The sequence below is a fragment of the Mustela nivalis genome (assembly GCF_964662115.1).
Source record: "Mustela nivalis genome assembly, chromosome: 17".
Taxonomy (NCBI): domain Eukaryota; kingdom Metazoa; phylum Chordata; class Mammalia; order Carnivora; family Mustelidae; genus Mustela; species Mustela nivalis.
Window position 1 is genome coordinate 56,532,193 of NC_139036.1, and position 10,916 is coordinate 56,543,108.

The window sequence follows — 10,916 nt, forward strand, 5'->3', positions numbered from 1 at the left end:
CCTACCTGACCTCTCTGAGCCTCCAGCTTTCTCATCCTCACTTGTCCTTGAGGGTTTTTTCTTTCACCTCTCCTGGGGATTTCTGTGGTTCCCTGTGCCTAGGAAGGCCCTGCTTTTGCCCCCTGTTCTTTGTGTCTTGTGTGATTTGTTCAAGGCATGTTCATCAGCCAGTCAGAACTTGTTCTCTTTTCTGTTTGGTAAGCATGGTTTAAGATGCTGTGCCATCCGCATACGGTGAAGCGCACATATCTTGTGTTCGTTTGACAGGTTTTTGTCTTGACCTTTTTTTAAAGTTTTTATTTTATTTTATTTATTTTTAAAGATTTTATTTATTTAATTGTCAGAAAGAGGAGCGAGAGTGAGCACAGGCAGACAGAGTGGCAGGCAGAGGCAGAGGGAGAAGCAGGCTCCCTGCCAAGCAAGGAGCCCGATGTGGGACTGGATCCCAGGACGCTGGGATCATGACCTGAGCCGAAGGCAGCTGCTTAACCAACTGAGACACCCAGGCGTCCCTAAGTTTTTATTTTAATTGCAGTTAGTTCACAGACAGTGTAATATTAGTTTAAGGTGATACAGTGATTCAGCACTTCTGTACAACACCCAGTGAAGTTTGATGGATTTTTAAATTCATTAAGGTATATGTGCATCTGTGTAACTAACACTAAAATCAAGATACAGAATGTTTCCATCTCCCTCAGAAAGGTCCCTCACACCCTCTCCCAGGTAGTGTCTTCTACGCCCAGGTAACCATTGTTCTTTTTTTTTTTTTTTTTTAAGATTTTATTTATTTATCAGAGAGAGAGAAGGGGAGAGAGCGAGCATAGGCAGACAGAATGGCAGGCAGAGGCAGAGGGAGAAGCAGGCTCCCCGCTGAGCAAGGAGCCCGATGTGGGACTCTATCCCAGGACGCTGGGATCTTGACCTGAGCCGAAGGCAGCTGCTTAACCAACTGAGCCACCCAGGCGTCCCGCAGGTAACCATTGTTCTAACCCATGGGTTTTGCCTAGTTTGTTGTTGTTTTAAGACTTTATTTTGGTGAGTGATGGAGCGTGGAGTCTGCTTACGATTCTCTCTCCCTCTATGCCCTTCCCCCATGCTCTTGCACATGCAAGTGCACGCCTCTCTCTAAAAAAAAAAAAAAAAAAAATTTATCTTTTTTAAGATTTTAGTTTACAGAAAGAGAGAGCATAAGGAGGCAGAGCAGCAGGCAAAGGGAGAGAGAGAAACAGGCTCCCCGCCAAGTGGGACTCAGTCCTCGGACCCTGGGATCATGACCTGAGCCGAAGGCAGCCGCTTAACCGACTGAGCCACCCAGGCGTCCCAAAAACGATTTTAGTTTTAAGCAATCTCCACACCCAATGTGGGGCTTGAACTTGCAACGCCGGGATCAGGATTTGCTTGCTCCACCAGCTGAGCCAGCCGGGCACCCCTGTTTTGCCTGTTCTTGAGCTTCATCTTAGTGGAATCACACAGGATGTACTCCTGGGTCTGGTTTCTGTCATTCAGCGTTTCTGACATTCGTCCAGATTGTCACCGTGTCGTTCGCTCACGTCTTGGTATGCATACGCCACAGTCTGTTCACCCAGTTTACCTGCTGACGGAGGCTTGTTTCTGGTGTGGAGCCTTTGTGCATAAAACTCTCGTCAACGTTTGTACGCGAGTGTTCTCGCATCCATAGGTACTCCTTTCTCTCAGGTTCAAGTACAGGTGAGTTCCTGAGTCACAGGGGAGGTACACGCTTAACTTCAGTGGAAGCTGCCACGTATTTTTCAACCCCGTGATGGCATGTGAGGCTCCCAGCCACCAGCCTGTGAGTCCCCAGCCCCACCTCCCACCAACCCTTAGTCTTGTCGGTCTGTTCTGGTTTAGCCATGACAGTAGGCGGGGGGAGGCACCTGGCATGGTATGAATTTTCATTTCTCCGAGAGGTAGTGATGTACACACTGTCACACGTCACTGTCCTTACTCAGGTCTCTTCTCGTCTCTACAACATAAGTTTATCTTTTCTTGATAGGCAGTAATATAGACTCTATGTATCCGGGAAGAAGTCTTCTTTCATATACATAGTTTATTAATATTTTCTCCTTTTGTCTTTTCACTTTTTTTTAGTGATGTCATTTGGTGAGTTTTACTTTCTAAATGAAATTTACCTTTAGGGGCGCCTGGGTGGCTCAGTCGGTTAAGCGTCTGCCTTTGGCTCTGGTCATGATCTCAACGTCTTGGGCTCCCCAGCTGGGAAGCCTGCTTCTCCCTCTGCTGCTCCGCCGTGTGTACACACACACACACACACACTCTCTCTCTCTCTCTCTCTCTCTGCCAAATAAATAAGTAATAAATAATCTTAAATGTAGCTTTAAAAAAAAATCCTTTTCCGGGGCACTGAGGTGGCTCAGTTAAGCGGCTGGCTCTTGGTTTTAGCTCAGGTCATGATCTCAGGGTCCTGGGATCGAGCCCTGGGTCTGGCTCTGTGCTCACAGGGTCCACTCCAGGTGGTTTCTCTTCCTATTCTGCCCCTTTTTCTGCTCGTGCGCGTGCGCTCTCTCTTGCTCTTTCTAAAATAAGTGAGTCTTTTAAAAACTCCTTTTTCCTGCGTATAAAAATAACATTTTCTACCTTGTTTCCTCTGCACAGAAAACAAACAAACAAACAAAAAACAAAACAGGAAACAAAGTATTTTTGTGGAAGTAAACTTAGAAAATAAAGGTGAAATGACTCCTGATCCATTGCAGAGATAAGCCTTGTTATAAGCTGTGTTTCCAGCTTGTCTTTAGTTAACGCGTCTGTCCGTTTATTGAGCATCTGCTATATGCCAGGCCGAGGTGACCATTTGAGACAAGATAAATTCCCCCTCTGGTGGAAGTTGGGATTTAGTGGGGACCGTCAGTAAACCTGACAGATAACTTGGGCATGAAGAGGAGACACAAAGGAGGTGGGGGGAGGGTGCTGGGGAGACGGGCCGTGAGGGCGGTCGTGGAAGGCTCTCAGAAGAGGTGACGCCTTGCTGGACTTAACTTGTTCCATTGCAGTTTCATTGTATATACAATTTGATGACTTTTTCCCTCCTTAACCTTATGTTGCAAGCATTTTCCCTTAGTACTCTTTGAAAACATGATTTTTAAGACTTACAGAATTTCCCATCATACGGACAGACGGAACTGGATCCAGCCAGCTTACTCTTGCTGGCACTATTTAGGAAGTTAACAGTTTTGTGTTCTTCTTTTCCTATAGCCCTCCTTCGTGCTTCAGGGCAGGCTCACAGAGGTAGACTCGAGAGGGTGAGCTCACTTCGCTGTGGCCTTGGCTTCTCCTGGGTCCCCTGGCTCCATTTTTGGTGCTTCCGTTCAGACTCCTTGCCCCCTGAAGCCCTTCTCTTTCCAAGCACTCACTCTTGTTTTCTACTCTGAGGATCGCTGCCTGCAAAGTGGAGGGGCTTCAGGACTGCCCTGGGTTTGGGTCCCAGGCAGCTGCAAGCTCTGGCAGGCACAAGATCCATCCTTGGAGACTTCCTCGGTCTACAGACGGGGAGCAGATGGGGCCAGCTGTCCAGAGGCTGCCTGCCTTCGCCCTCCAGCAGATGCCATCTGATTATCCCCCAGCCTGGGTGGCAGTGTCCTGCCTAGGCACATCTCTCTGTGATGATGACTCAGTGGCCAAGGGTGACTCAGACTTCATCTTATCATACTTTACAGCAGAGATAAATCCCATCGCCTGCCCCCAGTCAGTTCATCTACAGTGTGGGTAGGAGGCTGGTTCACCGCTGGCAGTTCAGAAGAGATGGTGTAGCTGTGTCCAGGAAGCCAGAAGCCCGCCAGACCGTGGCATAGCGCTTCCCATCTTCTGGGACTTCGGGCAACTTACTCAACAGCCTCAGCTTCCACTAAAATCAGGGTTGTGGTACCACTTCCTGGGGTTCAGTCATGTTCCCAGCACGTGTCCAGTGAGCGTCCACAGTCGCAGGTGCCTGGGATAGGCAGTAAACCAGAGAGCGGGGCCTTGCCTTGTGGTGTCGTGACGGGGACAGCACAAGTACGGAAGGCAGTCCGCGGGACACCCCAGGATGTGCTGAGGTAGTATCAGCAGGCCAGGTCTCTGCGTGTCCCATAGGGAGGCACCTCCCTGTCAGAGTGCCTTGTCTCCCCTGCCTCGTGATTGCGGGAGTGACTCTCAGCTGCTTCCTTCCCTCAGAGGTGCTCTGAGCCACAGTTGGGTCCCTGAACTGTGGAAGTCCATGGTAGGCGACATCTCAGGGAGCCAACTGCCCAGCCCCCAGCCCTCTGCAGTACAGCCCCTCTCCCCAGCTCAGTGCTCTAAGCTCTTCCAGCAGTACTCGTGGAGCGCTTCTTGACCAGGCACCAAGGACCTGTGGGAATAAGATGGCCATGGTCTTGACCTTAAGGCACCTACCTGCCTTCTAGTGGGGCTTGGCAGCTAGTGAGCAAGAAAACAAACTTGCCAGGGTGGTTTCTCAGGGTTCTAGGCATATGAAGAAAATGGCAGGGGTGTGGGGAGTGCCCTAGACGTGGTCAGAGTAGGGTATTCCGGGGGGCCCTCACTGGTGAGGGTGCAGTGACGTGTTGGTTACCAGCCCAAGGAAGGCAGCATGTGAAAATCTGGGCCCGGAAGGTCCCAGGAAGGGCTGAGGCTGTGGGTGCCAGAGAAGGACCAGACCCGATGGCGCAGGGCTGTGAGGACATCAGAGGGGAATTTGGATTTTATTCTGAAGCAGGGAGAAGTCCCTAGAGGTTGAATGAATAAAACTTCTAAAGATACTTTCCTATAGCAGGACTCAAACTGACCCAGGTACCATGAGGGAGGGCGGTGGTGCCAGACTTGGGCAGACTCCTGCCTCTGGAAGAGGCATGTCCCTGCCAGCCCCTACCTGTCCCCCCCACTTCCTGTAGAGTTTTAATAAATTACACTGCATCCGTAAGGTAATGCGCTGCACAGCCATGAAATGACACAATGGTTATAGATCTGTTGGAATGGAAAGACGTTCCGAGTCCATTGCTGAATGAAAAAAGTTGCCTTACAAAAGAGGAAACCATCACATTTTTATTAAATGTTTGTGTATTCACATTTTTTTAAAATTTTTTTTTTACTCATTTGGTGGAGACACAGCGAGAGAGGGGGAACAGAAGCAGGGGGTGGGGGAGGGAGAAGCAGGCTTCCCGCCAAGCAGAGAGCCGGATGTGGGGCTCGATCCCAGGACCCTGAGATCATGACCTGAGCCGAAGGCAGAGGCTTAACCCACTGAGCCACCCAGGCGCCCTTATATTCACGTATTTTGAAGTTGAAGAAAGGAAAAGCAAATGTTGGATGGTAGGATTAAGTTGGTTTATAATTTGGCTTCTAGTACTTTTAACAGCTTTATTGAAATAATTGATAGATAATAAGCTGTACATCTTTAAAGGATAGTTTGATAAGTTTTGGCATATATACATGTGTGAAATCATCACCTGACCTATGTTTTTTTAATTTTTTTTTTAAAAAGATTTTACTTATTCATTTGATAGAGAAAGGCAGGAGAGCGGGAATACAAGCAGGGGGAACGGGAGAGGGAGAATCAGGCTTCCTGCTGATCAGGGAGCCTGATGTGGGGCTCGATCTCAGGACCCTGGGATCATGACCTGAGCTGAAGGCAGACGCTTAACCAACTGAGCCACCCAGGCGCCCGTTTAATTCTGTAAACTGATATGGGCTTTATTTTTTGGTTGGGGTTGGTCTTTTTGGTTTTGTTTTTGCTTAAAAAAAAAAAAATACTAACCATCCAACTGGCTGAACCAAGGAGGAAAGGGATTGGTACTCGCTTCCTGAAGGCTAGGCCTCGGGAGCTTTGAAGGGGTGGATACCAGAACGGACTTTGGATCCCTTGTCCCTGGGACAAAGTGGGCAGAGGCGCTGGGAGGATGCGCAGGCCTGAGGCATCATGTCTCCTCTTGTTCTTCCCCAGGAGGCCTCTGCAACCTGTGCCCAGACAGGGCGAACAAAGAGCACATCCTGCAGACAGGGGGCATCCCACTCATCATCAACTGCCTGTCCAGCCCCAACGAGGAGACCGTGCTATCTGCTGTGACCACGATCATGTACCTGAGCTCCCCGGGCTCCGGCTCCCCCCCTGAGCTGACCGCCATGCCCGTGGTCCAGTGCATGCTGCGCTTCTCTCTCTCAGCCAACACGAGGCTCCGCAACCTAGCCCAGATCTTCCTGGAAGACTTCTGTTCCCCAAGCCAGGTGGCGGAGGCCCGCACCTGGCAGGCCCACTCTGCCCTGGGGATCCCGCTGCCAAGGACTGAGGCCCCACAGCAGCCCAGACCCAGGGAGACCTCGCAGCCATGACGCCCTGACTGCTAGAGATGAGGCCACAGTCCTGGTGGGGGCTCGGGGAGCAGGAGCAGCCTGGCTCCCGCTCTGCATTTTCTCCCCAAAGGTGCCATTTCGGCTATTTTGAAGGTGAGTTTTCTCAGCCTGACAGGTATTTACACTGTGGTGAGGGGCACTGAGAGAGGAGGCCAGGCTTTGGGACCCAAGGAGGAGAGCAAAGGCAGTGCCATTTCCATAGGTTGGCACTGTCAACCCGCTGGAGGTCAAGCTCCTGCCTCGCCGCCACCCCCCCGCAGTGCCTCACTGCCAGGGCATCAACATCATGTGAGAAGCAGTTAGGACCCTAGATTCAGAGGCTTTAAAGGAAGGGGCTTTTCATGAAGAACAGCTGGGCCTGGGATTAGACTTGCTGGTGCTTGAGGACAGGAATTTTCCTTTAACAGAAGTATCTGAAATAATCTTGAAGAATGGAAATGAGAAGCCAGCTTGGGGCTCCGAGAAGGTGTCATGCCTACTCCAGGGCTACAGAGGCTGGGCACCCGCACTGCTAGCTCCCCTGGCTGGATCCTGGGTATGGTTGATGCTGGCCTGGAGAATTCTGTGGCCTGGGATCAACATTTTATCCACAGCGGTCTATCTCACGGGACCCCCCCATGGAAAGTTAAGAGTTCAGGAGCAGTGGGAAGCTTCTTGGCCTCCCTTTTGCACTCCCTCAAGGTTGACCTCTAACATGGCCAAAGAAAAGCAGATGCAAGAAAGGTGGTGTCTGGTTGTGAAGATGGGGCAGGTTCTGGAGCCCAGTGGACTACGGACAGGAGGAGGGAGGAGAAAGCCCATGAGCCTGTATTCCCCCCGCCCCTCCCAGGGCTCCTGTCCCTCTACCTTCCCAAATAAAGGGCCTTTAAAGAATGCTGAGCCAAAGTGTTTTATTAAAAAGGTTCCTGAGTGATTTTCCCACCAAGTTTCCTTGCCAGCCATCTTGTTGGGTTCCAGGTGGCTGGCTTGCGAGAATAGCGGTTACTGTGTCTCCCTGTTCTGCAGTGCCGGGGGCCACCACCACGACACTGCCCTGTCGTTCAGCTCTGCTAGGGTTCCCTGCTGGCCTGCCTTCCCTTCCTTCAGCTACTCTCCACTGTTCTGGCCCCCCGCTTGCTTTCTATGATCTCCCTCCAGTTGTCACTCCAGGAGAGCAGCCGTCTCCTTGATGGGGGTAGGGCTAGGTGCTGGTTGTGGCAGCAGGTGAACAGGATGTGCTCCCAGCTTGGGGTCTGCTCTTGGCCTGGGACAGGACATGGGAGAAAGGCAGTGAGATGTAGTCTGTAATCGTGGTTATTTTACTCCCTCTCCCTAATCCCAGCAGGCCAGCTGCCTGGAAGGTTGCCAGAAAAACAGGTCTAAAACTAACCTTGAATGCTGTCCTTGTCATCAATGAGCAGGTCCCCCAAGACCACTGTCTTGTCCCTCGTCAGGATGATGCGCTCCACAAACTGGGGCCCCAGGTGTTTCTCTACCCAGCGGTACTGTGGTGAGGACACAGGTCTGTCAGTAGGGCCAGTGAGTAAATACGTGCTAGTGGAGTCTCCAGCCTTTGAGAGATGCTGCTCCCCGCCCACCACCACCGCACTTCCTGTGTTTCAGTTCTGCTGGTTTATTTTAAACATCAGAACTTAGGAAGCTGTTTGCTAGGAAGGGTTGGGGTAACCGCACCTTCTCACCCACACAGTGCTCGTACTTCAGAAGAGGGCTGGAGCAGATGAAGACCTCGGTGCTGCGCGGAAGGGGCATAGTTAGTTGGGGGTGGTGCCCGCCCTCCCTCCACCGCCCGCCGCCTCCCCTCTGCCCTTCCTCACTCCTGCATGTTGTTCATCTCCCGCATGGCTTCCACGGCTCCAGGGATAGGCTCCAAGTCTAGGAAAAAGCCTGGGGCTTCATACACACTGGCCACTTTGTCCTGAAAGATACCGTGTTCTTGTCCCAGCTTCTACCTCCAGCAGATCTAGCCCCAGGGATGACTCTCACAGTAAGACTCCTGGGGGACCCGTCGGCAAATCAGAGCCACAGGGGCAGGATTTTGCATCCATTCTTTCAGATTTTCTTGTCCAGGGCGAACAATGGATTCTGAAACGAGGGTTTTGCTAAACAAAAAGGAGGTGACTCTGGAAATGGAGCAGAGGCAGTCTTGCCCAAGGGGAGGGCTCCCATTCCTAGGTGCCCTGTGGGCTCGGGCTCCCCGCTTTCGGGGACACTGGGGGGTCGGGGCTCTTGCTCCTGCCGACAATGTGGGGTCGGGGTTCCCGCTCCCGGGGACATTGTGTGGTCGGGGTACCTGGTTCCCCGGCTCTCTGGGGGTGGGGAGGCCTGGCTCCTGGGCGCCCTGTGGGGTCGAGGCTCCCCTCCCGCCCACGACCCCTCCCCCGCTGCGTTCCCGCCCTTTCCCTACCTACCCCCAGGTCCGGCCGCAGGGCTCGGTACTGTTCGCGAGCGAGGAAGCCTCGGCGCTCTTCCAGCGCCACGTGCGGTTCCCCGGGGAAGCGGCGGCGGAAGCCCCGCAGGAGGCCCCCCTCGAAGTCGGCCAGCACGCCGTCCATGTCCACCAGCACCCGCACGGGCCGCGCGCGCCGCGCCGCCATCGCCGCCGCCATCACTGCGGGCGCCCGGCCGGGGAAGGACGGGGGGGGGCGGGGGGGGAGCGGGCGCTGCGCCCGCAACTTCCGGAGGCGCGGGGTGGGCGGGCGCACCGGGGCTCATTTGCATGCGGCGCCCCGGGGACCGGCCCCGAGGGAGCGCGCGGCCTTCCCCGGGCGGCGGCCTGAGCGCGCGCGCGCGTGCACGTCCGCCGCCCCCGACTCCGCAGTGGAAGACCCCAGACCCTGCGAAGACCTCAGGGCTTCTTAAATCCGTGGGGCTGGCGCGAGCCCCAGAATTCCGACTTCGAGTCTCCGGGCGGCCGCCCTCCCTGCCTGTGGCGCGGGGCGCCGGAGCACGCGGGACGCGGGGCCGCAGCCTCCAGGGCCCGCCTCACGGGGGCGCCCAGCGCCTCTGAAGGGGACGGACGGCTGAAGGGGGCGGGGCTCCCGGGGCGGCGGAGTCGGGAGCCGCCGCGGCGAACGTCCAGTTGCACCCCGAGGGGACGGCAAGCTCCCAGCTCCGGTAATCGGGAGTGTCCTTTCTGCGGGAGGGACCTCTGCTCGGAGTGGGGCGTTACAGCCCCATCTGGAGAACGCGGAGCGCTGCCCAGTTTTGTTGATGCTGCTTCGTGGGCTTCACGCCGTCTTCGGACTGTGTCCAAATAGATTTACCTGCGACTGCAAACTCGGGTTGGGTTAGGTGAGCGTCTCCCCGCAGTTTCCCACTGAGCGCCCTGGTGCTTCCAAACCAGTGCTAACAGAAGCATTGCAGGCGGGAGACTAGTGTCGCGTTCTAGAGCGATCTGATGAAAAAGCCTTAAGACGTGGAATCGGCATAAGCAATCCGGAGTCCGCCAGTTTTCCCTCCTTCCCACTCACGTCACACAGCCCGAGTCCCAAAGTCCAGATCGTGCACCAGATACTGCTTGTTCTGCCCGCGTCATCTTATGATTATTCGACTCCACTTTCAAGACCCTAAGCTAAGTGGAAAATGTAACACCCTTAGTAAACATGTTTACATAGAATTCCTGAAATCTGTTGTGATACCAGAATGACTGGGAGAACTAACCTCCTTCACAATACTTGACTTCTGATGAGGCACTTATCTTGAAAACAAAACAAAACAAAAAACACTGAAGTTACGAATTGTGACACAAATCAGAGACGTCTCTTTTTTCCAGGATCCCCACCATCAGAAAGAAGGGTGCAGGTAGGGTTCCTACCTCCTGAGTGTCCTAAGAGAATCCATAACTCAGGCTAGTGTTTGTAGGGCTAACCTGTTTTAGTGAAATTGGACAGATCCTGTAACAAAGCTGTTGACGTCTCCATTTTGCAAATGCTTTGCACCATAAGGGAGAAAAACATAAAACCCCCAGAACCTATAAACACCTTTATTTTCCCAAAGAAATATCCAGGAGTTCAAGTGAACCAGTGATTATGCTTATGATCTCAAAGATCTCACTTTTTCAGAAAGGAAATTGGTCCCTAAATTACAAGACAAAAACCACAATTTAGTAGTGTAGCTAGACCTAAAAGCCAAGTCTTAATGCCCAATTAGGACATCTAATATAGCATGTTGACCTAGAACTTTCTGCCTAGAACCCAGGAGTTTTTTCCTTATCTTCTGTCTCCTCAGATCCTCGTCCCTCTTTCTTTGGAGTCCTCTTCGGTAACCTCACACCACTGAGAGGCACCTTGCAAGATGAGAGGACTTAAAATCTTACATGTTACTGCCCAGCACAAAGGGTAGGTGGAGAATGTAAAATATAGTAGCTAATAATTGTTTTATCATTTATCCATACTACTCATGTATTTTAGTACCACAGATACCATGTTGGTGCTTTGAACTCCTACTGTGACTTTAAATGTTTTTCTTTTAAAGATTTTATATATTTCTTTTACGGAGACAGCAAGAGAGGGAACACAAGCAGGGTGGGTGGGAGAGGGAGAAGCAGGCTTCCCACCAAG

The 10,916-nt window shown here is 52.5% G+C and overlaps 2 protein-coding genes across 6 annotated transcripts in view; one reads left to right on the plus strand and one right to left on the minus strand.

Annotated features, from left to right (window-relative positions):
- ARMC7 (armadillo repeat containing 7) overlaps positions 1-10,916 on the plus strand; it is a 38,727-nt gene that overhangs the window by 10,954 nt on the left and 16,857 nt on the right. For 2 of the 4 annotated variants that reach the window (XR_014304437.1, XR_014304438.1), the window contains exons 3-4: positions 5,951-6,450; positions 10,585-10,694. Coding sequence is in view for 1 of the 4 variants with exons in the window: in XM_082705122.1 (XP_082561248.1) it covers positions 5,951-6,336 (386 nt within the window). In the remaining 3 variants the exon portion in view is untranslated. Of the gene's footprint in view, positions 1-5,950; positions 7,231-10,584; positions 10,695-10,916 lie in introns of those variants that run through there. The other 2 variants (XR_014304436.1, XM_082705122.1) reach the window with 2 other exon arrangements.
- NT5C (5', 3'-nucleotidase, cytosolic) lies at positions 7,228-9,348 on the minus strand. Of its 2 annotated transcripts, none has more exons than XM_082705121.1 (5): positions 8,766-9,348; positions 8,172-8,272; positions 8,029-8,089; positions 7,734-7,841; positions 7,228-7,638 (listed from the first exon to the last, which is right to left on the minus strand). In XM_082705121.1, the coding sequence occupies exons 1-5, from the start codon at positions 8,961-8,963 to the stop codon at positions 7,498-7,500; spliced, it is 609 nt and encodes a 202-aa protein (XP_082561247.1). In that variant the 5' UTR covers positions 8,964-9,348; the 3' UTR covers positions 7,228-7,497. The 2 variants fall into 2 exon arrangements, with proteins under 2 accessions (XP_082561247.1, XP_082561246.1); XM_082705120.1 differs by having other exon boundaries at positions 7,228-7,600; positions 7,727-7,841; positions 8,766-9,312.

Excerpts from the sequence above, each read along its gene's own strand:
- NT5C (XM_082705120.1), bottom strand. The coding sequence starts at position 8,963 with ATGGCGGCGGCGATGGCGGCGCGGCGCGCGCGGCCCGTGCGGGTGCTG. Across the intron at positions 8,090-8,171 it reads GAGATGAACAACATGCAGGA|CACCGAGGTCTTCATCTGCT; the intron begins GTGAGGAAGGGC and ends CCTTCCGCGCAG. Across the intron at positions 7,601-7,726 it reads TGACAAGGACAGCATTCAAG|GCCAAGAGCAGACCCCAAGC; the intron begins GTTAGTTTTAGA and ends GTCCTGTCCCAG.